Source organism: Ictidomys tridecemlineatus, chromosome 7 (genome assembly GCF_052094955.1).
Source record: "Ictidomys tridecemlineatus isolate mIctTri1 chromosome 7, mIctTri1.hap1, whole genome shotgun sequence".
Lineage (NCBI taxonomy): Eukaryota > Metazoa > Chordata > Mammalia > Rodentia > Sciuridae > Ictidomys > Ictidomys tridecemlineatus.
In genome coordinates this window covers 194,470,748-194,496,967 of record NC_135483.1, presented here as the reverse complement: position 1 = coordinate 194,496,967, position 26,220 = coordinate 194,470,748, and the positions used below count along the sequence as shown (strand labels likewise).

At 51.0% G+C, this 26,220-nt stretch overlaps 1 protein-coding gene across 20 annotated transcripts in view; it reads right to left on the bottom strand.

The window, feature by feature from the left end:
- Agap1 (ArfGAP with GTPase domain, ankyrin repeat and PH domain 1) overlaps window positions 1-26,220 on the bottom strand; it is a 473,567-nt gene that overhangs the window by 130,674 nt on the left and 316,673 nt on the right. For 12 of the 20 annotated variants that reach the window (XM_078018283.1, XM_078018285.1, XM_078018284.1 and 9 more), the window contains one exon: window positions 15,078-15,236. The exons of the other annotated variants lie outside the window; for them this stretch is intronic. In XM_078018283.1, coding sequence (XP_077874409.1) covers window positions 15,078-15,236 — 159 coding nt within the window. The remainder of the gene's footprint in view (window positions 1-15,077; window positions 15,237-26,220) is intronic. 20 annotated transcript variants of the gene reach the window in all.

Here is a 26,220-nt window from a genome sequence, read left to right as displayed (position 1 = left end):
CCCTCACTCTCCAGCTCCCGTCACCACCATTGGGCTTCACGTCCTCCCCGTTGCTCTTAACTGGCTCCAGGAAAGGAGGACAGGTGTATTTCTTCGGCAACATTCAAGCTGCGTTTTCTAATTCTACATCTAAGGACACTTCTTCCTAGGCCAAGGTCTCTATCCTCTCTGGCAAACTGCCCATTCTGTATGAACAGACACTGGTGGCTGGAGGGACAAGCAGAACAAGGAGATTCGGGGGGCGAGTTTGGCTGAGTTCTGCCGGGGGTGAATGCAGCTGGAGCAACCAAGTGCATTCTGCTCTCACTGTCTGAGGACCACGGAAATGGACAAAAGAAGGCGCTGACAGGTGAGGAGAGTGCGGCACTCAAGGCTTAACAGGTGAAGTGGGCACACCAATGGAGCCCACCAAGCACGCTCGGAGTGGCGGGGCTGCGGAGCCTTGGGTTCCTGGAGATCCAGGCAGATCTGCTCAACCGTGAAGCGCGAGAGTCAGAAGAGGCTAGGTGATGTCCAGAGAAGGGACTGGGACGAGGCAGATCCGGAGTCTCACACCACGTCGGACCTCTTTGGCGGAGCACAGGCCTATCCCACACTCTTGTCGTGCCATGGCTACACGTCTCACAGAGCACTCGGTAGCGCATGCTTCCAGAAAACATCAGTGACATTTTTTAGATACCTTTATTTATTTATTTTTATGTGGTGCTGAGGATCAAACTCAGTGCCTTACAAGTGCTAGGCCAACTCTCTTCCACGGAGTCACAACCCCAGCCCCTCATCAGTGACATTCTATGAGGGTAGGGCCCTGCCTACGTTTGACAGCACACCTGGTACTTGGCAGAGACAAATCTGAGTTTCTATACCACAGAGAAGGGCCCAGGGCAGACGGGAACATTTTCTGACTATGAAAAAGTCTGATGTGCTCAACCTGATGAAACTCTTAAGTTGTGACCCATGCTACTGTGGCCACTTTATGTCCATAAATAACTGCTTAAGTCTTGCAGCCGCCTGTCTCCCTGTGCACGGAGCAGCTCCACAGAGCAGCACTGGGATTCCACCGGGTTGTGGGACCTAGGAGTCTGGGCCCTGGCAAGACATGGGTCCTGCTGCCCCACCATCCTGAGAGCCACCACTGCCCAGCTCTGCCACTGCCAGTCAAGGGCCACTGTCCATTATCACCAACGGGGACTCATTGCACTTTCAGAAAGTAAAGTTGGTGAAACTGACTCTCTCTGCAGCTGAAGTGAAGTGCAAACCCTCGACTCCTCCTCATTTGTGTTCCAGCTCCACAATTCATGTTTGAAAATAATCCTATTTGAAACCTTTTCAATGAAAGTATACTTATTGCTGAGAGCTGAACACACAGGGTGGTAATACAGGTCAGGTGGCCCTGGGTCCCCTGCCCTCTCCAGCTGACGTCCACAGGAGCCTGTGCACCGTGGGAAGTCCACCTGGCCCATAGCTGGGCTCCCGTCCACACATGGCACCCCCAATCTGCATCAGCTGCATGACCTTGGCAAGACATCTAAATTCACCAAGACTGTTTTCTTCCTTAAAGATGAAGACAGCAGTACCATTTCACAGAGCCGCAGATTTAGCAGGTGACACGCACGAAGCACCCAGTCGGGGGCTGAGCATGTGGACCGTGGTCACTTTAAGCTGTTCACACTGTCTCATGATGCCCAGAAACTCTGCTTGGTTGACAGTCAGTGACTGTTCCCCTACTGACGCAGACACTGCGCTTGGCCTGGGAACGTGATGACAAGACAGATCCCCAGCCTCAAGGAGGATGAAATTGGGGGGGGGGGGACACACGTGACAGGTAACAGGATAACGCGTGCGCTGCAGAAGTTCCTGGCACGGGGAGTGGAGTGGGTAAGTGACCAGGGAAGCTGAATGGACAGTCTCTTATTCACCTTCCAGTGCTGGGGACAGGACGAGGGCCGTGAAAGCCCCAGTCCCCAAGCCACATCTTTAGCCCTGTGGCCGAGTTCAAGTCAGTGGGCACAGCTTCACTGAGAAGGTGGCACCCCAAGGACATGCGGCAGAGTGCCACGCTCCCCAAGGGCCACACACTGAGTGTGGTCACAGCCTGTGGCTCTACTGAGAGGTGCTGAGAGCTGGGGATTGAGCCTAATTGGAGACAGTCACAGGCACACCCCTCCACAGGACATGGGTCCCTGGCCCCTTCCTCTCTCTCTTTGCTTCCTGGCTGCCACGAGGTGAACAGGTTCTTCTGCCACAATGCTGTGCCTTTCCACAGGTCCCAAGTGACAGGGCCAAGAGACGAGGGACTGAAACCTCCCAAGACCTCAAGCCAAAACAAACCTTTCCTTCTTACCAGCTGATTTTTTCAGGTATTTTGTCACAGAGACAGAAAGTGGACTAACAGCGATGTTCCCAAGCATGGCCCATGGAAAGGCCCTGGGGTGAGAAGCTCATGCAGGGCCACGTCGAGGCGCAGGACCTCACAGCACTGTGCTGGGCTTAGCCACAGGACACACACTGCACACGCACTGCTTGGCATAGCTGTCTCCCCAAGGTACGACTTAGGAAGTAACATTATAATGGTACACAATGTCCCCTGGGGGGACCTTCCAATGCCCCACTACTGGTTGTTTCATTCCTGCACTGTTTCAGACCCTGTGGGAACTGGATGCACTGGTAGCCATTCCCTTTGAAGTAACATTAAGTACGTGGGAATGATATTCTATGACATGGAAAATTTTAATGTATTAATTTGAAGTGGAAAAAGCCTGGAACGAGGCAGTCTTATTTTTGGAAATGAAAAAACCACACACACAAACTGGGATGGTCCACAGCCTCACATCTGAGCTTTTCTTTTTGGGACTGGGGCTATAACCCAGGGGCTCCTTACCCCTGAGCCACATTCCCAGCCCTTTTTATTTTTCATTTTGAAACAGGGTCTTGCTAAGTTGCTTAGGACTGGCTAACTAAGCTGCCCAGGCTGACCTTGAACCTGCCATCTCCCTGCCTCAGCCTCCTGAGTTTGAGATTACGGAGTGAGCCATGGTGTCCAGCAAGAATTTCTCTCTCTCTCTCTCTCTCTCTTAAACCAAAAAAGCTTATCTTTATCTTTAATTTTTCTAAAATGCAGTGTTTTGTTATGGGGGAAAATGCACAGATAATGTCAAGACTAGCAAAGGACAACAGAAGTAACCACACCTGCCACCATATTGGAATATGCACGATGACACCAAGGCACTGGACCCAGGCACGGGATGTCGCGGGACACCAGTGTGTGTACCATTCATGCTTCTAAAATAGGAAGAATCAAATGGAAAGTGTAGCATGCTTAGTGCAATTTTAAGGAAAATTAGTTAAAAGGACAAATAGTTTCTTTTAAAACAAGTCACTTGTTCAGGAACGTGGACTGGAAGCACTTGACAGCTAATGCCTTGGTTCAGGATGCTGCCAGTGGCCCCAGAAGAAAGGTGACTGTAAGAACAGGCGCTGGCCTCGGTGACAGCCCAAGGCTTGGCTGCTTTCGATGGCAGCGTGTGGTGATAATTTTTCCAGAACGCCCTGCCCGAGTGGATGCTGCAGCCTTACAAATCTCATCTGGGGGCCTGACGGCCTCTCGCTGTCGCTACCACGGCTTCCTGATTGATGGGGGCCTGACGTGCCCCCAGACTTCAATTCCCTGTTGCCAACACCATAAAGGCCGTGTGCACAGAGATGCTTAAGTGGTGCTTCCGGACACAGCCCCAGGGTGTGTGGGTGTGCAAGGACGCAGCACTTGGCAGTAGCTTGGCAGTTGTCATTCTGGGGGTGTGGAGGTGCTTATTTCACTTTTGCATTAATGAAAAGCTTGATATAAAATGAAGAAAGGGTCAACAGCCGGCTTAAAGTTGAGCTTCCAGTTTTGAAGAATGAAGCTTAAAATTCTGAAGCACATAAAGTAATCCTGTCTTTTAATTCCGTCATATATAAGAAATAGTGCTAAAGCAGCTCAGTTATAACTGCAGAGTTATCTCAGTTATAACTGCAGACTCCAGAGGACCATTTATTTATAAACACCATGAAAAATAGAGTGTCCACCTAAAAAGATAACTGGAAAGACTGTTAACTTGACAGATGTCTTAGACGGCGGCTCTCACACTGAGGCTGAATTCTTGAACTATAACTAGATGAAAAGATCAGGGGTGAACATTGTATGATGTGTTTATTGATAATGTTAGGCTCCCCACAATCCTGTACTTTAAATGTAATTGCTTTTCTGCAAATAAGGGTACATTCTAAGAGGCTCTGAAATATATATAGAAACACTTCCCTGCAAATGTACTAAGATTTTAAAAATCCCACTGCAGAAATAATGTAGCAATTAAAACAGCATTTATAACTAAATATGCTTAAAATGCTTCTTCATATAAAAGGGTAAAATTTTAAGTCATTTAAATAACCATCTGCTTTATGTGATATAAAATTTTTAGTATCATTGTGTAATTAATATTAATATCACTTTCTGTTAATAATCTCATCTGTCAGATAATAAAACAAAAATGTAACAAAAGATGTTCACTGAAAGAAATTTAAGGATGCAAAACCAGAGTAAGATACACAACGTGCCGCAGGTTAGAGGCTGACCCTGATCGGTGGCAGGGAGCGGTCACCTGTCATCTGTCTTCCCTCCCAGCCTTCTCGTAAGGACTTGTCTGCCACTCTTCCCCAGCGCTCACTTCTGGGCCTTTCCTCTTGGTACCCTAATTTTTTAAAAGCCCTTTGGGTCCTTCCCCTTTTGCATATGTTTATAAATTCTAAGACAGGAAGGAAGGGGGATTGAAGAAGATTTGAGCAGCATTAAGTTGTCAGTTGGCAACGTCGCCAGGAGAAGTATGGCTGGAGTTCTCCAACTGCTGGATCCCGCGGTTGAGCCTCTGAGCAAAGCACAGAAATACAAAGTGATTTCCTCATCTGAGTGGTCTGGAACCACGAGAGAGAAAATCCTGCATGGCTTAAAGATACACCCCACCAGGGCCCGACGTCCTGCAGCTGCAAACACATGCGCTCATTCCGAGTTTCCTTCCAGCTGGAGAACCAGCACGGGCATTTGACCATCTTTTAACGCTACTCCCCCAGCTGTATGTGAGGCTGAGGTAATAAATGTGTTCTCTTTTTCTCCACTCTAAAGTTAAGTTGAAAAATTTGTAGCTGAAAATGTAGGGATAAAAAGAAAAAGGTCAAGTAATTTTGTATGATTTTATATTTCTGTATCTTAGGAAGTTTTAGTAATTTAAGTTAATACACATTGTTGTGTTAGACCACTGAGAAGTGACTTGACCAAATACTGGGCCACACAGCTAAAAGGGAGACTGAGGCACAGAGCCCCTGGAAGGAGGTCAGCATGGGTGGCTTACTACTCCCCACTCCCTGCCCCCAGGGGTCTGTCTGCTGACTTCAGAGAGCTAATGTGTGTCCTGGAAACCAGCACTCCATTCTACTTGTCCCCACTCCAGATGCTAACTCTCGCAGACCCCATGAGCTCTCAAAACCATGCCACTCTGTCCTTGAAAGCTGTAAGCGTGCTCTCCTGCCTGGGCTCAAGGGCCTCCCCTCCGCCCCTCTGCCCTTGAGCAGCTGCCAGCCCCACAGAGCTCTCTTCCTGTATGGACACCACACGCCTTCAGCATGCTGAGGTCCTAGCAGTACTGAAAGCCAATGGATGTGTCTATCTTCTTGGGGGCCACTTCCAATCCACCATGGGCCCCACTGCACATGATAAAGCGCTTACTGCATATACTTGTACCTTGCCACCTGAAGGTGATTGGTTCCAGAATCCCCTTAGATACCAAGATGGCAGATGCCCAAGTCACTCATAAAGTGGGGTAGCACTTGCATTAAGCTAGGCAGGTCCCCAGGATTCTTTAAGCCTCTCTAGATGACTTATAATACCTAATGCAAGGGAAATGCTCTGTACATATGCTATGTACTGTTTCGGGAATAACAAGAAGAAAATAAATCTGCACATGTTCAGTACAGATGCAAATTTTTCCCTCAAATATTTCTGATGTGCAGTTCATTGAGTCCATGGAAGCAAAACCCAACAATACAGAGAGGCGACTGGACCTGTTGAGTGAACGAACAGATGAACGAGCTGCTGTTCTGTGCCGGCTGAGAAGACGCGCTGGGTTCCACTTGCTTGTGCAAGCTGACTTCAGAGCGCCAATGTGTGTCCTGGCAACCAGCACCCCGTTCTACTTGTCCCCACTTGTCAGAGAGCATTTCAATCTGTCTACTCATTGACTTTCTGTCTCTCTCCCATCAGTCCTGGAGAGATTCAGCACCGTCTGGCTCCCTGCTGCACCCCAGGGCCAGGGCAGTGGGTGGCAAGTAAGTGGTCGACCAATACTTGTTGGATAAACGTCGCTGGCTACCAAATTCAGTGACTGCTGTGTAATGCACTGGGTGCAGAAGAAGACCCTTGCCTGACGTGGCTGTGAGTTCACTCATGACTCAGCTCGGGCCACCTGCAAGGAAGGCAGGAAACTCAGGTCTCACTCTGTTACTAATTTTAAAATTTTGCTATTGCTGATCTCTGCTGAAAATGTTTTCTGCTGGACACTGAACACACTGTGACCAACATGCTTCGTTCTGTGTAAGGGACACCAGCTAAAGGTGTGTGGAGAGGTCAACTGAGGCACCTTGGGCACATGGCAGCTGAGGTCTGAGCAGGGCCTGAGCCTGGCAGGGCAGAGCTGCAGCTTGGAGAGGGACAGGTGGGTGGAGATGGACGCAGAAACAGGGCCAGACCAGTGCGGGGCTTGTCAACCAGTGATCAAGGACCAGGAGTGAGTTCCACAGCAGAGGAAGCCACCAGGAGGCTGTGTGGGACACGCAGGCTGGCTCAAACATGGCTTCTGTTTGAAGATGAGTTTCCTGCTGTGGGGACAAACTTTGGGGAGCAAGGACATAAGCCAGTGGGCGAGTCTGCCCTGAGGAGCAGGGCTGGGGGGAGCCGGGTGGATGCAGGGAGGGGCTGGAGCAGCAGAGCCAGGCGGAGTAGCTTTCGGGAGCTGAGGGTCAAGGAGGGTTTAGTAGCGACTTTGTGAGTGTGTCCTGAGTTACCAGGAGGAAGAGACGGGAAAAGGAACTCAAAAACAGCCTCTGAAGGCGAAGTCTGGGCTCTGCTCTGAATGTGCTGGGCCCAGCTGCCTGTGGCCTTCCCACGGTGGCTGGAGACTCGCCTGTGCTCAGGGTCCTCCCTGAACTAGAGCATCTCTGGAGTAAGACAGCCAGGCCTCCCCCGGGGCAGTGTGTGAGGAGAGGGTGGAGCTAAGGGGCTGCTGCAGAGGAAGATGGAGGGAGAGGAAGCTGGGGGATGGCGGGGGTGCTTCTAGAAGCCCAGAGAAGGGAGGCTTTCCAGCAAGGTGGATCTGAAGGTTCCCCTCCACCGAGAAGCAGACTAGTCAAGAGTTCCCAGCACCCGTGAGATGTGCCAGGGTGTGTGGGCATGCAGGGCCGCAGGAGTGGGAGGAGGGGACGAGGTGGGCGAGGGGCTGGGGGCAGCGAGTATGGACATGTGTCCTGGAGAGTGCTGAGAAGGAAAGCCGGGGGCACAGGAGAGGCACCAGAGCAGGCCTGTCTGCCCACGGGGGCCATCCAGCAGCGGGAGAGGCGAGGCTCAGAGGGGTGGGCATCTGCAGCAGTGGAGCCCTTGGGAGTCAACAAGGATGGGCTGGAGGGTGGAAGGGACACCCTGTCGCTTGCATGAGGGTCACAGAGAAGATATGGTAGCTCCAGAAGTGGGAGAGGGTGGACGTGGGCAGGGCAGCGAGCAGCTCCCCTGTTCTCATGGGCGTGAAGAGGTCCTGCAGGTAAGGGGAAACAGATGGGAGAGGACGCAGTGGAACAGTGCCCTCTCAGGTGTCACCGGGTGTCCTATCACCGCAGGCTGCTCTGTATCCCACTCCACTGCTCTGGTCCAGTTCTCGGGCAGTCCCGGGAACCTCACAGCACACGGCTGCCCATGCTCCTGAGCGCCATCCCCCTCACCGCGCACACCCCTACACGGGCGCTCCTCAGTGAATGCTGGCTGAAAATGCCCAGGGAACCTTCCCGTACCCGGCCTTCATCTCAAGCCACACGAATCCGATCTTGAGCTGCTTGTCCTCCAGACCATCATTTTTAAGAACCATGTCCAAGCGCAGAACGTGCAGGAGGTTCGAGAACGCTTCCCTGGAGGCCCTGCCCCCTGGCTTTCCATGGTTTTGAACCCTGCCTTCAGATCCTTCCCTACACCCTGGAACAGATCTGCATACGGCCCGATTTGCTAATGTCTTTACCTAAGTGTGACCCCACAAGAGCCCAGCAGGCCCGGAGTGGCCTGGGCACAGTGAGCGCCATGAGGTGGCAGGACACCCCTACCCTTTGCACAGACAGAGGCCGCGCAGTGTTTCCACAGACAAGCTGCTCCCAGGCCTGCCCCGCCCAGGTCCGGTGCCCCTGCCTATGATTTGTCTAGTCGTTTGTTAAAGATGAGTTCAAGAACTTCTCTGAGCTTTGACCCACTCTGTAGTCTCTAAGTCTGGAGATCTAGACGGCGACTCTCGGTCCCCATAGTGTCCCCGGGTCTGAGGACCTCACCCTTCCTGTTCCTGCGCAGCGAAGCAGCCGCGCTGAGCAGCACAGCTCAGATAACAACTTAGTGGGAACTAAGACACAGCCTCTCCAAGTCCAGCCTGGCCACCATACTGCCACGTTAGCATACTGCCCTCTATCTCCATTTCCGCCCTCAGGTGAGGGTCACACTGGTCTTCCTCTCATGGGTCCTGTGCCTGGCACACATTGACTGTCACGCCATGTCATAACTGGGGCCATCCTGTGCTCAGAGATAGTTACCAGCAACCCTGCTTCCACCTGCTAGACTGCAGTAGCATGGTCCCCATCCCCCTGTGACAAGCATAAAGGTCTCTAGGTATCACCAAGAGTCCCCGGGGGTAAAAAACACCCCTGTTGAGGACCATGGCCTAGATGAAGAGACTGTGGGCCAGGTGCTGTAACCACTTGCCTCCTTCTCCACCGTGTTTCAAACCATTCCCAGGTTTTTGCCTGGCAGTGACGTGAGGGCTCCCGCTCCCTCTTCTCGTAATCGGGACAGCATCTGACTGTCCTGCTTCTCCTGGGTCAGCAGCTACTGCTGGAAATAGCTGATGGGAAGGAACTAAGGAGACAAAGTACAAAGATGCAACATTCTGATCAGGAGGGAAAAAATCCACCTTTCCCCCCTGTGGCCAGTTACCCTAGGAAGCTTCCGCTTCTCCCCGGCCACCTGCAGAGAGAGGAACACAGGCTCTGCCGAGAAGGGAGCTGGGGTCATCCTTTCAATTAGGCCGACTAGCCTGGTGAGCGGAGCAGACCCCCGCGGCGGAGAGCAGTGCCCAGCTTTGAGAGACGAGAGCCTGGGGGTCCTCTAACACCAGCCTGCGCTGAAGGCTGACGACGAACCCCAGGGGATGGCTCCTGAATGCCAGCCAAGCTTGGGAAGGAATTGATAAAGGGAAGTTCAGGTCAGCCAGAGGAGAAAATGTATATCTATATGATAATGCGTTTCCGTAAAAGGCAAGTGCTACGAAAAAAACAAATAATTTTTATGATACAGTGTTTCTGTTTCTGAGCATTCATCCCTCCTTTAAAAAATACAGCAGAGGAAGAGAATATAAGCTTTGGAATCAGAAAGACCACCGTTTGAATTTGGGCCAATTATTAAGAGTGCGTGATCTTTGTTTCTCAGTACTTTTGAATCATTATCAGACAGGGATAATGACTCTCAGGGTAGTGAACACTAGATATGATGCTCATGAGACTGAAGGCGATGAGACACACGCCCCCCAAACCCCGAAAATCCTGCACATAACACCTCCCGGTGGGTCTGGTGGTGCCCCACTACCACCACCCGCTGGTCAGGCACTAAAATTGTCAGTATAACACCCAAAGGGAAAAAGTGCTGGAACTACAAATATTAAAACCTCTGAATGGATAGTTTCGTATTCTTGAACCCAGCTACGGCATGCACGCTGGGACCTCTGCGGTCTCTGATGGAGGCTGCTGCCTTTTATTGGGTTGGCTCTATGGGAAGAGAAGAAAGGGAGAGCAATACCCAAGCATAACAGGGAAAAAATATTTAAAAGTCAGCAAAACTGAAATGCTTCCAATTCAGGATCTACTGTCTAGTCACCATAGAGTCTGGGGGAAGACACGATCGAGTGGTTAGAAGAAAGCAGGGGCAGACATAGGTACACACCAGCTCACACGCAGGCACACACCGGGCACACTTTCTGTGCAGAGAAGGGAAAGAAGGTGCTCCGTGCTGACCAGGCTGCAGGTGGCCTGGAGAAGGCCGCCTGGGGGAGGCTGAGGAGCAGCACTAGAGAGCCACGTGAATAAATGCAGCTTTAGCAGTGACGCCAGCCACAGCGGGGAAGATAAACTGTTGGACTGAAGCAATCGGGGGACGGGGCGGAGCAGACCCCCGCGGCGGAGAGCAGTGCCCAGCTTTGAGAGACGACCCACAGTCAGGAGGTGGGGTGCGCGGCTGCCACAGACACACAGTGGCTGAGGCCCCCAGCCAAGGCTGGCACCCTCAGGACACAGTGACAGGGACAGCGCCCAGGCACTTGGGAAGGAAGGCTGACAAATGCACGGGGGCATGGGGTCCGCTCTGTCCCTCAGCACAGGTGTGACACATCTGAAGACACCTCTCGCCTTGAAGTGAGCTATGACTACCAGGTATGCTACAAATGACCCCCCAGGGCACCCTGCGCCCCACTGCAGTGCTAACTCCTGCTGACACTTCCAGAGAAAATTACCTGCAGAGAAAATGATTAATAAAACAGGAAATTACAGGCTTCCAGTAAGATTCAAGAAAACCCTCAGCCAATAGTTGTCGCAGAGATAATTGTTCTGAATCTATCAATAAAGCTAAGCTGCCCCTTCATTGACTGCAAACACCAATTTCTTTCACCCAGGGTTATAAGTTGGTGTTCACGGGCTCACCACTGCCATTACGGTGATAAACAGTTTAAACCACAACAGGATCTGACATGTAGATCAATTCTGGGTCCATAAAGAATCTACACAAGAGGTTCCAGGACAGGAATTTACAGCCACCAGTTTTTATTCTCTCTTGCTGCAAAAATTACTTCTGTCAAACACTTAGGAGAGTGAGAAAAAATGTAAAAAAATTAATTTTTCATGTACTACTGGAACAGCCTTTTTCAATGCAGAAGCTCAAGATGAATACGTTCTGCATTTAAAAAATTACGCCAACCAGCATGTGGTACTTAGTTGGAAGAGGGATCCAATCCTCCAAGCGGCTCGCCAGCCAGCAATTTGAAACCCTGAACAGAGCTGTCTGGGTTTTCTCTAAGGGCAGATGCGGGGCTCATGTTAGCAACGCCAAATTATATTAGACGTTTAATTTTAAACCTCAGGTACTTAAATGTAAAGGCTTACAACAGTAATAGTCATAAAGCAGTGGGGCATTCCATTTCACAGAATGGATTCTTCTCTGCTTCTCCTCTTAATTTAGCCAGCACCCCCTGTTTCCTAGTGTGGCCCACGACAAAGCCGTCTATCTAATTAGGAGTTGCTCACAGCTGCCTGAGCGCAGAGGCCCCGGGGGAACTGGGTGTCAAAGGGGAAGATTGAAAAGTTCTCTGGAGCCAAAGTCTTAATTTCGGATGTGTGTGTGTGGGGCGGGGGTGGGGGCAGAGAAGAGATGAATCCTGGGGCTGTTGTTGTTATGGCGTTTCACCGTAATGCTGGTGACCACAGCGGCATGCTCAGCGCACAGGTAGGTGTGCTCCAAGGCTGCTCAGCCCCACCTCCTGGGGCCAGCCCTGCCAGTGTCTAAGGACTCCGAAATCCAAACCAGAGATGGTGAGGGCCTGGTGGGGGGTAAAATACCTTCAAACAGGAGCGGGGGAGTGTGTCCAGCATTAACTGCAACTTTATAAAGAATGGCAGATAGCCCTTATTTGTGTTTGTTTCCTTGGTGATTAACTTCCAAGTTCCCTGGGAATGCTTATGCCAAAGGTCTTGGAACGACTTATAAACACCTCACTGAAGTGCCCCCAATCAGATTCTGCACCCTGGTGCTCACGGAAGACAGCTGGGCTTTGGCCACTGATAATCAACATGGTAAAGGCAGAAATGGTGCCAGCCGGAGGGTGGCCAGGACAGTGCCCTCCTGGAAGACAGGGGTGTGTTCAGGGCTGTGGGGGTAGCCTGGACTTCTGCATGGCTAGCTGCTGATGCCAGGGGCTGTCAGATGCCACTGTGTGCAGGGACCACAAGGAGGCAAGGATCTAGACTTCAGCATGCAACACTGTCCCTGGCAAGGCCTGCAACCACACAGGTCACTGGGTCCTGTGGCCCGAGTTCTGGACTCCGTGGGTCTGGAATGGGGACGGATTGTTTGCATTTCCAAGTAGGCCCAAGGAGTAGCTGATGGAGAATGAAGACCAAGGCCTGCGATCAGGCTTGAGCATGCATCTTGGTCTTAGGCAGAGTGAGACCTCGAATAAGCCATCTGACTTCTGGACCATCCCCTTAACAGAAAATGGAGCTAAGAACAGGATCTACTCCATGAGGATAAGGGAGATAATCCACATGAAGCCTGAAATGAATATCAGCTCTTATTATCATTTCCTCCTCAAAAACACATCAGCTATGACATACCATCCTGGCAGAAAACACAGGTGTCGGGCAGGCCCCGGGAACCGCAGGAACCATACTCTGCACCACTCTGCCGTCTTCCTAGTCTTTGCTGTTTAAAGACCCGGATCCACAGCCACTCTGGCCTCTTAACACTCTGCTCTTCCCTTCTCTCCTCATTTTGCAGAACATGACTCACACCTTTCACTTCTGAGTGGCTCCTTGGCTGTTCCATTTCCCTTTTCCTCCCCTGTGTCTTTGTCCAAAATGCCCCAGTGCTTATCACAACTTCCTGCCGCTCTGTACAATATCCACCTGGCCTGCAGTTCTCCCTGATGAACTCGTCAGCCTTTAACTCCCACACTGGGTCACTCTGGCTGGCATCCACCTCCCTAGGCAGGCCCACACTCAGGAAACAGGCCTGGGTGTCCGATTTCCTGGGCACAGGCTCAAGTGCTATATGGCCAGGGAGCACACAGGTCTCTGCCAGACACTCAGCGTGCTCCCATATAAGTTACTCTGCAGTTTAAAGAACAGCCTTCAAATGCAGGTGACTGCAGCCGTGTGTGGTGTGACAGGCAGTGTGTAAACACGCGTGTACAGCTCGGTGTAACAAACATCCATGGAAAGTGACTTCCAGCCAAACCCAGGACTAGAAATAATGACGTCTCAGGATCTGTCCTTGTGGAAATGCCCGTGTGTGTGTGGCTGTTAGCAGGAGGGAAGGCGATCTAGTGAGTCAGTTCTAATTTGTACTTTAGGTACTTCAGATACTGTGTAAAAATGTTCTACATGCAGAGAGGCAAAGGCGTGTGGGGGTCGCTGTCTTTCAGGAGCTCCCATACCACTCCCATGTGTATAGTGCACAGAACCTCAGAACTGCCGCTCTGCTCGGACTGGTGCCTCACTGATTCTCTCGCAAAGGATCTGCTGCGTGAGAAGGCGGGCCTCGGTGACACCCCACGAACCTCAGACTCGGGGAGGCTCAGCTGGGCTCCGTGTGAGCACACCACCACGGGGCCTCAGCGATGGGAATGCGCGAGGTATTTTGAAGTACTTGAAAATAAAAGGATTCAGTGTGTGAACTAGCTCCCGAAAAAGGTCACCAGGGTGAAAACAGTGGTCGGTGTTAGAGTCCACATGCCACGTGCAGCAGCTCATGCCAAAGGACAGAGAGTGTGGTGGACAGTGAGGGACAGTGAGAGGACAGAGGAGCGGTATCTGCTGGAGGCTGAGGCACATGGGTCTGGTCAGGGAGGGGAGAGAATGCAGGGGCTCATCTACAATGACCCTAACTCATTCCACTGGGGGTCTCTAGGTATCACCAGGGCTCAGGAGAAGGGCAGAGCATCCAAGGGTCCCTGCAAGGGCTGGTGTCAGATGCTCACGTCTCCCAAAGCGTCTTTTCTGGAGTCGGGAGGGAGCCGTGGACTGAACCTGGGTGCGTGCTATCTCTGTGCCCCCAGGAGCGAGCTTTCGCAGGCCTGTGCTGCTGCGGCAGTGCTGAATCACCTTGTGCCTCCTCGCGTGGAGATGCTTTCCATAAGGCCTCGGTGTGGCCATCTCCGCCAAGGGAGTGTGGAGGAACGAGAAGTAAGGATGATGTTTACCCAGAGCAGGGTCCTGCCGCAGCAGCTGGTGGGTCCTCAGGGAAGACCTGATGCTGCATCTTTTAATTAGAACAAATTATGCTAAAATTATTCTCAAAGCCTGTCTGATGGATTGTGTACAACAGTGGGAATTCCCTTAAATACCAGTGAACAGGCCACAGACAAAATGCCACAGGCGGAGCCTGCTGTGGCCAGCAAGGGTGCCCCCCATGTGATGATTCATGTTTCAACTGCATCAGAAGAGTTTCCTTTGCACATCTGTCCCCTAGGAAGCAGGCCACACTTGTCAGAAATTAAAACAATGCAGAAGAAGTGAGGAATTACAGAGGGACGCTCCAGAATCTAGAGGGGCACCAGGAACCCTGGAAAACCGACAACAGACTACATTCACCCTAACAACGTACGACGTGCGCTGAGGCGGACGCAGGCCACGCCGTGTCGGGCAGTGTGATCAGGGATGTGACAGCTGATGTTGAGTCTCACCCAGCATCTCCCTGTCACGTGACATTGGGCAAGCCACTTGTCCTATCTGCAGCCCCAGTTTCTCAAATCTCTCCAATGGGGATAAACATCCACTCCCTGAGCAGAGGGGACAGAGGAGATGATGCAGATGAGAGACTATCAAGAACAAACGCTCCACAGGTGACAGGCGAGACCGGCACTGCTGTCATAGGGTCCCAAGGGTTTTGTGCTCCATGTGGAGCACATTGAACTCAGGCATCTTGCCCAGCCCCTGGTTTACATGGAGGACCAGGAGGTGGCCGCGGTCTGTGGGGGTGTGCCCCCTCTTACCACTGCTGATGGCCGAGTTTGCAATGACCGTAGCCTCACTCCACTGGTCGGCACTGGAGACTGAGTAGGAGCGCTGGTGCATGCCGTCGGGTCGGCTGTTGAAGGAGACCAGGCTGACGCCGCTTGCCATCTGAGACCCAGACGCACTAGTGACATTCCCTAGGAATAAACAAGTCAGGTGAACACCACGGCGGACTGCAGACCACAGAAGGCAGCACGAGGTAAGTCTACAGGGCCTCTTGCTGGCACCCAGTGTACCTGACCACCGAGAGCCGCTGTCGTCCTGCGTTGGCTAATGGAAGCACCATTCGGCAAAGGGCAGTGAGGAATAAGGGTGGTGCACATCTTGCTGCTGCTGGACGGAGCCACGCGAAGGACCCTGAAGCTCAGATGGCCGCACAGAAAGCAGCCCCCCAGACACAACCTACCACAGTCAGCCCCAGAAGAGGGGCCAGGGCAGGAGGCGGCTACAGACGCCTGCAGCCAACCTGTCCACAGACTAGCCACACGTGCTCAACCAGCGGAGTCATGCGTCTGGTGCCAGAGGATGAAGCTACGGTGCAGCGGTACTTTATGATCAACACAAATCAAAGTCCCCAGACGCGACCATGGAGGAGACACAGACTCCGGGGACCAGATAACTTTACTCTTAACCTTGAAATGACTAAGCAGAGGAAAAATAACCCCAGCGACTTCATAGTGCGTGTGGGCTGTGATGAAAAATGATTCCATTGTACACTTAATGATTTCAATCAGTTGCTCAACATCAAAATGAATTATTATCTGGTCACACCAATTGTAGACTCAAAAACATAATTAAGTGCTTTTCTCTAAAGCTCAGCCAATCATACCTGCAGCTCCTGAATCAGTCTGTTAGATCTAGAGGGGTTGGTTGGTCCTTTTTTTTTTTTTTTTTTTTTTAAACTTTTCTTCAATTGTTTTAGTTCAGAGCCAATTAAGTTCTAAACTGTTTCAGTGGAGGGTTTTCACAGTACAGGGTTTTAAATGTGCAGCCCATTAGCAGTTCCTAAATCTGGCCAATTACCAGAATTTCCCGTGGAGCTTTTTAAAAATAGAGGCTTCACGATCAGGCTCTGATTTTGATTCAGGAGGTCTGGGGATAAGCTCGGGGAATATGCATTTTCAAAAGCACTCTGGCGATTCAGGAGCCAGGGAGAGGAACCAGGGCTCTCCCCAAACAAGTGGCCTCCTGTAACCATGTGCAGCCTGGAAAGCTAATTCACCGAGGGGCAGGGTGGGGCCCTAACACACGAGCTTACGGAGACAAAGGGTCTTGCTTTAGAAAATATATTCCTACCTTTAGATACCTATTTTATGCTGTTGCCTGAACTGGGACCATAAAAGAAATTAGTCACAGCTGGTCTAACCTAGTCCAGAAAACCGCTGAAGTGACGCAGGAAGCTGTGAACCTTGCAGCCAAGGGCCCAGCGCAGAGGTATGGCCCGGGAGTGCTCCGGGAACACAGAGTCGCAGGTGCCCTGGCCCTGGAAGTCCAGTAAGGTGTCCAGGTGACTCAGGGCACATTAAGCCTGCATGGACCGGCTGCAGCACTCAGGTTAATTAAAAAACAAACCCCAAAACAAACTAACTAGTAAGACAAACACCTGTAGCCGCCGTGCCCCACTGCAGACCCCTGCTCTGGAAGGCACAGACTCAGGTTGGAAGCCTCAGGTACTGCCTCCTCTGCCCAGGTGCAGGCTCTTGAGCTGGCTCCCCCCAGTTCTCGTGTTCTGAAAGCTCGATGCTATGGTTTGGACCTTCTGACACCCCAGACACACACAGCTACTTCCGAGTCCTGCATCCTCAGTGACAGTGTCACGGGAGCACACCCCAGCCCTGTCCTTGTACCACTCTTCCCAGCAGCCTGGGGAGGGGCCAGCCTTCCCAGGGAAACATCACAGCTGTCCCGGTGGCCGCCTGGAGCTGTCCTCTGGGCATGGGGTGCCTTGGCTGGAACACTGCTACGGAAGGGTGTTCAGAACTCAGGGGGCAGCTTGGCTGGGGCACCTCTGGCAGCCTATGACCACAATCCTGTGCTCGTCCTGGGGCATCCATAAGGGCTGCATCTGTCAGCTCCCACACGTTTAGCCTCTCCTGGGCTAATGGACGGCAGAGCGGGACAGTGAGCTGCCCCGTGTGTTCTGGGCTCCCCTCCTGAGAGGCACCTGGGCTGGCCGCGCGCCTCTGCTGGAGGAGTGCTTGGGTGCTCCACCTTCTCCTTGGCCCTTGGGGCCTACAGGTGGCCTGGGCCATCCATGCCAGCGCTGGTGCTGCACTGTCCCCTGTGCTTCTCTTCCCCAGGGACCTGGATCCCACACATCACCCATCAGGGCTGGACTTGGGGAAGAGAGGCTGCCGGAGAGCAGCTCCTGGGCCTCCCTGGCCCCACCCTGCCTCTATCACATGACTTCCCCGCAGGACCCCCCCCCCCCACATTTCTACGGCAGGTGAAAGGGAAAGAGGGAAAAGTGGTGGAAGGACAGAGAAGCCACTCGGAGCAGGGCGCGACACCTCCTGGCTGTCACCCAGACTTCTGTGCCAGGCACCTCGGAACCTGCTCTGCCCACGGGACCCCTGCCTGTGGCCCGACTGTCAGGGAGGTGACTGTCTTCTCTCCACAGTGCCCACTGGAACCCCGACAGGCCACCACGGAGTGTGAACCTCTATGTAATACCAGCTTCAGGCACACAAGGCCCGACGGCTGGAAGACCTGAAGGAAATTCACTCTGTCCGTCCGTCCATCTTGGGGTCAGTGCTCTCCCTGCCCACCCACTCTGAGGCCATTCCCAGGACAGCCAGGCTATCAGCCTTGCAAGACCACTTCCTTGAAGGCTGAGGAAGTCATTTTAGTGCGTCCGTCACTGGCTACTGAAGCAAACTCCAGAAAGAAGTATCCACATGCACACGAGGTCAGTAGGGGGGACTGCCCGCAAGACAGGAAGAGCAGGCGACCGCGGAGCTGCCCGAGAAAGGGCTGGTGTGCCCCTCGGGACACCATCCTCCCACTGCTGACTGACACCACGGGGGCTGTAGCTAAGGCATCTGTGGCTTGTCTGCTGGTCCTCAAACTTGTGCTGTTTATGAAATGAAATTTAAGAACGAGTAACACAGTAAGATGCTGGAGTGGCTGGGAGGTGGCCTTCTGCCTCCTGAGGGTAGAAGGAGGTAGAGAGGGTCTCCAGGGATCCAAACAGGGACCTACGGGACCAAGAACCTCCTGGTACCCACATGAGGTTCTGAATCAGCTGGGCTGCTCCCTCACAGCAGGTGCGTAGAACCATTAGCCTGCCAAGGGCCCCTTCCCCAACCATATTTTTATTTTTGATACTGCGATTGAACCCAGGTGTGCTTTACCACTGAGCTTCAGCCCAAGCCCTTGTTACTTTTTGGGACAGGGTCTTGCTAAGTTCCTGGGGCTGGCTTCAAACTTGTAATCCTCCTGCCTTAGCCTTCCAAGTTGGGGGGTTACAGACCTGCACCAATCACATGGTAAAAGTCCAGTTTTTTAAAGCCAGATGTGTATACTTGTGTCCTGGAGTCTGGGTTGAGCTCAAAGAGGCATTCTACTTAGTTAGCAATGATTTCTTTCCCTCCTGAGTAGACTCAAGCTGGGAGGCTCCATTGAAACACGGTACTTTCTGGCACCCCTGGGAAATGAGCCTGCGCAGCAACTATGTTTTACTCAGAAAAATAAGCTGACCATCTCCATCTCTGCACCTGACGCAGGGTGGCACCATTGCCACCTGGTGCACTGCCTGGCCACCCATTCAACCTCCTGTCCACCTGGCTCCTGGTCTCTGGTTGAGTCGCACAATATTCCAAAAAATAGGCACAGAGAAATTCTCAGAAATAAAACATTTCTGGCTTTCTCTTAAGGGAGTAAACCTCTCTCTTTTAAAAAATATTCATTTACTTTAATATCAGTTAAACTTTCCCTGAAAAGACCAACTAATTATGACATAAAGAAACAAGTGTTTTCTGTGATGATACAGAATATATTTGCTGAACTGAAAACAAACAAAAATGAATGGTAGCAAACAGCCTCTGCCCTCGAGAGTTGAGGAGTCCACAGACAGGGAGTCGCCTCCAAACGCAAATCCACCAGGAGAGATGCTTCCCAGGTGAGGCAGCCCAGGGCCCAGAGACTTCTTCCCGACACCCTGGGAGCAACCCACAGCTGCCAGGCATCTCCTCAGGTGTTTGTGGTTCCAATGGTCACCCGCTGGGGCACTGCTCCAGTTACAATCAACCAAACAAGCCCTAAATGTTTAGCGAATACTTTTGATCACATCAAATATTCTAAACTAATTCCAATAATCTGTAACACTCATTTTTACACACACACGCGCTAACAAACTCAAACGTGGAACTTCCTTTCTGTTCTTGATTGAAAGTCATTAATTAATTGGCCACATGATACCAGCTAGGCGATTTCTGCACGTCAGCACCTACCTGGATCTGCCTAGTGAGACCACACGGGCAGGCCCGTAAGCGCAAAAGGAGACATCTAGGATGTCTTCTCCTCTCCAGTACTTGAGGGCTACCTGGCTCATGGCATGGTAACTACAGGCTGAAGAGTGCCCCGGGCCTCAGGAGTAGACAGACCACTGCTGGGCAGGAGGTCATGGGCAGCCACATGAGGCCACCTAGGCACGGACACGTAGCTGGAGCCTGAGCCGAGGACCCGCGGCTCTGAGGCCGGACATGGCTTTCTTTGCAGGACCTTGTTCCCTCAGAGGGAGTCCAAGAGCCTGGTCAGAACCCAGGTCCTGGAGGAGGATGTGGGACCAATGAGTGGTTCTGACTCTCCACGCCCAAGTCCAGCCGCTATCAAGGGGCCTTGAAGGAAGCCTCTGCTCTCCTGGCCCAGGGGCACGCCCCTCCCCCAGGGGTGAGCGCCTCCAGGACAGGCACTTCCTGTCCTCCTCCAGCCCTTCCTGTTCTCTGGCCTAGCATATCCCTGCACTCCACTGCTGCCGGCAGCCTCCCATGGCACCCCTTATTCTGCATAATCTTCAGGGGTGCCAACAGAGAGACCGCCTTGGATGGCAGGGACACTCACTGTCTTTCCCGGAGGAGGGCGGCTTTGTCTACGGATTGGGATATTAAATATTTATTCCCATGGCAAAGGAGACAGGCTGGCTTGCACCCCACTCTATAAAGACCGCAGTGTCTCAGCTTGGGGTTCCTCTCCTCGGCACCACCGAGTGTGCTGGCGTTACCCTATGAGATGTGGGACACCTGTCCTAAGGCTGACCTTCTGCACTTCCTGGCTCATTGCACGGAACCTGGGAGGTGCTGGGCACAGTGAAGGGGCGTGTCCTTGCCCTTGGGAAACCTGCAGGCTAGTCCATGAGAAGGGATCAGGCAAGTCCACCAGTGGCCCAGGAGCCATGGAGTGCAAGGGGCAGGGAGCTCCCCCTGCTGGAAGGTCCAGGAAGGACTTGGAATAATGCCTTGACTTAGACTTTGGAGTCGGACCCAGTTAGGTCAAGGGCAGATGGAGAGAGAGACACCACCTTACACTCTCCAGGACATCCTCAGGTGCGCTCTGACGGACCCACAAGACTCCTCTTCCTTCTAATCCTCTACACTAAAATGTTCCAGGTGTCCCGGGCAGCGTCACTCCTCATGGTCCCACACTGGAAGTGACCAAAGTGTCCCACTCAGCATGGTACAACGTGGCATACACATGTGGAGTTCCTCACGCCGCCAAGAGCAAAGGAGCTGGCCACAGGGTGGCCATGGAGGAACTGCAGATGGACCATGGAGCTGAAGGCGGTGAGCAAGAGAGCCAGGCAGTCCCTGCTGTCCAAAGGCTCAGGGATGACAGGCACATGTCACCTGAGGAGTGACAAGTAAGAGGTGACGGCCTGTGTGTGTGTGTGTGTGTGTGTGTGTGTGTTTGTGTGTGGGGGCCCGGGGGCTTCCTTAGGACTGGCTGCCTGCTGCCCCTTGATGTGAGCACTGGTCACCTGCACACCCAGCTAGAATTTAGGATTTTGTACCTTCAAATTCACCGAAAAAGTTAAAAAACAACATCTGAAAGCAGAAGCCAGGTCGGCAAGTGTCCGTGAGAACTGGGTTGGGTGAAATGGCAGCATCACCAGTATCAGGCCCTGAAGGGTGGGCCAGCTCCCAACAGCACCCGATGCAGCCTTCCACGTGAAGGTGGCAGGGAAAGGACCTTTCAGCATTTGCTGGCTACCTGGTCCCTTCAGAGCTCAGAAAGCCCGTCTCCTCAATAGCCCCTCTCTGGATCAGCTGGCTCCCTGATTAGCAGGGGGCGGCGGCATTACCATGCTAATCCATGTCCTCCCAGCGCCACTTCCTTGATATGGATATGTGTGTGTGCTAGCGGGCAGCCTTGATTAGTGCACGCTTCCATGTGTCAAAAGCACCAGATTCTCTCCAAAGAATAATTTCAGCTGTACTTACATCCCTAAAGTGTAAGAGTTGATTTGAAAAGGTACTTACCTCCACCATATGCTATTTTTCTTTAAACAATTTGCATTTCAAAGTGAATACGGCATTTATATCTGAATGAATATCAGTATGTTGCCTGAACTGATCTCCAATGAGCATGAAAAAGATGCTGGTTTTCTATTGAACAAGAATGTTTTCATCCACCAAATGACATCAAAGACAGAGTTCCTCTTTTAAGCTATAGGCTTATTACATTAAAAATAGGCTGCTCGGATTTTTAAAAATATCCTCTGAAATGATGGCTTTTCATGGCATTCAAGCCAAGATTCATCAACAGCCCTTTCCTCTGGGATACAAGACTTCACTCACGGCACCTTGTACTTCTGGTCTATCTTCACAAACGCGACTTCACTTTACCAACCCGTTTAGGAAAAGGAGACTTACTTATTGGTTAAATAAGCCTGAAAAAAGGAGCAGCAATAGGAGAGAAGCAAAACTGAATTTTCAAGCACACTGAGAGGGCCGCCGCCCACACAGGACTCTACCAGCACCACAAGGAAAAGGGACATTTATCCCCACTGTGGGGCTGTGGGGTGGATAACTTGTTAAAAATCCCTAATGACGGGAATATGATTCCCAGTAACTCCCCTCCTCTGGAGGCCTCAGCCCTGGAAATACCCAGGGCTGCTCTTTGGGTCCTGTCTGCTTCCTGTGCAGTTTCAAGGGTTACAAAACGCAAGCGTGCAGCTACTCTGCAGACCCCCAGCTGCACCACACCCACTGTGCGCAGGCCCCGGAAAGCCAGGAATCACTACTGGACAAGGAGGCTATCCTAACGGTCACATCTCTTCCAACGAAGCCTTCGCCATCTGCTCTGTCCTCTAATTATAAACCCGAAAAGAATATAATTCACAACACTACCATAAAAAGTGAGATACAAATGATTTAAGTGCCTGTGAGCCGGGCCCATTCACTCCAGTATTTGCATTGGAAATCTGCCCTTCTTTTGGCAACCAGAATTTGAGGCTAAGAGGATTTTTTCCAAGGACACATTTGGTATCTTTTCTTAAAGATGCAGGCAACATGGGCTCTGCATGCGGTGATTCTTGCTTTGTAGGCAGTGCAATCTAACATATCTACAACTGAGACACGAACCTGGAGTTCCTCAGACTACTGTACCATTTTCTGGCTGTTATATTTTCCATATTATGTTTACTAGAGCAAAAGGATGTCTAGCATCCAGAACCAGCTGCAATGACACACTTAATGTCAGCTCAATACAGCAAAGTGACTGTGTTCAGAATATGAAATCCTGGAATTAGATGGTTCACGGCTATTTCCTAAAATGTGAGCGTAGCTGATTTTATTGTTTTTAATTATGATGCTAAAGAAAAAAAATGATAGAAGTCTATTTTGTTATATTCATTTCTTACAACTTATTTTGCAAAATTATTCAGATGTACAAATAATGTAAATTATTTCCACCAGAATCCTAACAGATCAACTCTGTATTGAACATATTCATATTTTTATAGTCATGACCAAAGAAAACACATAATTTCATGTTGAACTTTTTAATATGACATATGCACCACTGTCCCATGTTGTTACATCATCCCCATGACAAACTTGGATGTGTAACACCACCTTATGATTTCATGGCGAATATCCTTACTGCCACATTCCTACTTCCAGATAGTTCTGTTCGTTTCTAATTTCTCATGACTGTAAACAATACTGAGAAGAACATCTTCTATGCCTACGTTTTCCTTAGGGTAAGGACTCGGAAGAGTTATTAGCAGGACAAACAGCATGTGTATTTCTGACTCATGAAACATGTTGATGAATTTTCTTAATGACCAGTGGCTAAAAGGAAATGGAACCTGGGCATCATTAAAACAACCCAGTCTGTAATTTGCAGAATAGATAATAATAATAAATAGTAATCACGATGATGATCATAATATGCCCCATGTGGTTAATATAATGACCAAATTATGTAAAGTGCTCCAGGAACTGCAAAGCCTCTGTAGATATTTGCTATCAATTTTACCAACAGTAGGTTTTCCTTTTCTCTAGTTTATTTTCTAGCAAAAGCTTAAAGTGGTGATAGAGTGAATTCTGTCTCTAAATCCACAGAGCCTGGAAGTCTCCCTTGGTCTCTCTTGGGAGTGGCCTCCTGTGGCACCTGCTCTGTCTGCCCCGGTGCTGGCTTGGCTGGCGTCACTCTGGGTAGGCTCGCTTGCTCACCTGGTGACCACTTAAGAAACATCCACCATCAACATCATAGTGCTTAGTGCCAGGGACAATTCTGGGACACCAGATCCCAAAGTTCTGGTGCTTGGTTATGTCAGCATGGCCAGAGGCACATGATAAAACGGGAAGGAAAAGAAACCAGGCACTTGGACTGGGTAGAGAGAGGAGGAGGAAGAGCGTCACCCGAGGGAGGGGCAGGCCATCTGGGGAGCCAGCAAGGCTGCGGGTGGCCTGGTGCTGGGCTTCTGCTCCTCCCTGTGGTTGGATATTACGTGGCATTTGGCAGAATCCAGGAGGAAGCATCAAGCACATCAGAAGGTAAGTTCTCACTTAGAATTTAGCTTAAATATTCATTCAGAAGATAATCCACGAGTGCACAGGGCACCTGCCTTTCTCACTTCCCATGTTCATCTGCTGAGGAACACAGGCTGTGGAGGTGCACATCCAGTGCCTGCCGAGCACTATCCTCTCCTGGGCGTGAGCGGCATGACAGGTTTATATGTAGTCCAGTAAGAGGCGGCAACATTGTAAGTATGGAGAATAAAACTCAAGTTTTTTGTGTAAAGGAACAAAATATGGTTAGAACATTTAGATAATCAGTTTTATAAAACAGAAAGCCCAAGATATCCAGATCTGTCCTCTTTGGTCTCACTTGGTTCAAATCCCAATAAAGGAAAGTTGGGGCGCGACTGGGCCTATTACCTTCAAGGCAGTCTCCTCCTTCCTAGAGGAACACAGGAGCTGTGCTGTGCATAACACCACTGCCATCAGTCAGCATGTGCTGGGAGCTTTCTCTGGCTACTGTCCCTCCCAGACATGAGGCCAGGGGGCCACAAGGCTCTGTTCTCAGAGACTCACCCGTACTCTTCTCTTCTCTTGCAGTTCACCGAAACATCTCTCACAGCTGGACACAGTGATCACGCAGGGACCGCAGAGCACCCAGGAACACTGCGTTCAGAATGAGGCCATGGAGTGGGCCCCGGGTTTGTGGGCTGGGCTGCTTCTGGCTTTCCCACTCACCAGACATCTCTCTCCAGGTGACTGGTGACTACAGAACAACGGGCCAGAAGGCTTAGAGACGCTTGGGAAAGTTCTCTGCCAACGTGGGAAAGAGAAGCACCCATCGTGGGCAAATGAAGACTCAACTCTAGCCCATGAGGGCCGAACATCTGCCAAGACAGCTCCCCTGAAGGCTGCGGGGACAGCAGAGGCCTTCCCAGAGCCCTGCCCTCCTCTGCTCTCCCCTTGCTGACCACCCCCTGGTCTTGAAAGCAACATTTCCACAGCAGAAGCATAATTCCTCACCAACCCCACACTTTTGAGATGAAAAAAAGTTCCTAAAGCAACTCTTATTTACTTAGAGGTCCGGCGGTTACCATAGTGACGTACAGCCACGTCTCTAACAGCCCTCTCAGGTCTTTAACGGAAATCATCCAGGATCGAGTTGCTTTTGTCCGTTCTTACAGAGAAGAACACTCCATTTATAGTTCAAATAATTGAGGGAGCTTTCCTTAAATTGGAAGTATGATTCTCATTTTTTTTAACTGTACCCTAAGGGCCTTGGCCACAGGTTGCTACATTATATGAAAGAAACCAAACGATACTTAGCCTCAGTGTTTACCTCCTGCATGTCACGTGATGGTGACACTCAGTAATATTTACTTAACGAAAAAATAACTGGTAGGTGATGAAACTGAGAGGATCACAAACAGAAAGAAATAACGGTCTACAACTCCAAGATTCTCCAGCTGAATGACAGGCACAACATAGCACAGACCCGCTAAGGCTCCGCGGAGCCACGTGGAGACAGAGCAGCCAACAGCAAGAAGGTGCTCAGCCCGGCTGGGACGCCACAGCTCTTGTCAACAATGAAGTATTAACTTTAGTGCCTTTTGATTTCCGATTCAGCTAACTGCCTGAAATTTCAGTTTAAAAGAACCTTCACAAACATGACTTTTTGGGTAAAATTAATGAATTATTAAATTGCTGTCAAAACCTACGCCAATCAAACCTGGCTTATGGAAGCAGATGTCACATGATGCTGTTGGATTTGTTTTTGTAGGAAAAATAATTCTCCACCAAGAAGCCTTCCGACTGCAAGGACTCTTCCAGGTTGGCAGAAGGGTGTTCAGCAGAAGCACGCACTTTGTGCCTCAGAGGGGGGCGCTTTTAACCAAGGTCCAAAGTGTGGGAAATTCCCTGTGAGCAGCAAGGCTCGGCTCCAGGCAGGGGACACACGTGGACTGGCACGGCTCACCTCCGCCACAGCAGACTCCGGAGTTATTAAAATGTTTTCTAGACCATTTGAAACTAAACAAAGAAAAACTTTGTTTCTCTGAGACAACAGCGGATCTCATTTTGATGCTGCGTTATTTTTTTTTTTAATAGCTATTACCACTGTAACAGCAGCTTAGCGACTCGCGTCTGCAGTGTGAGCAGT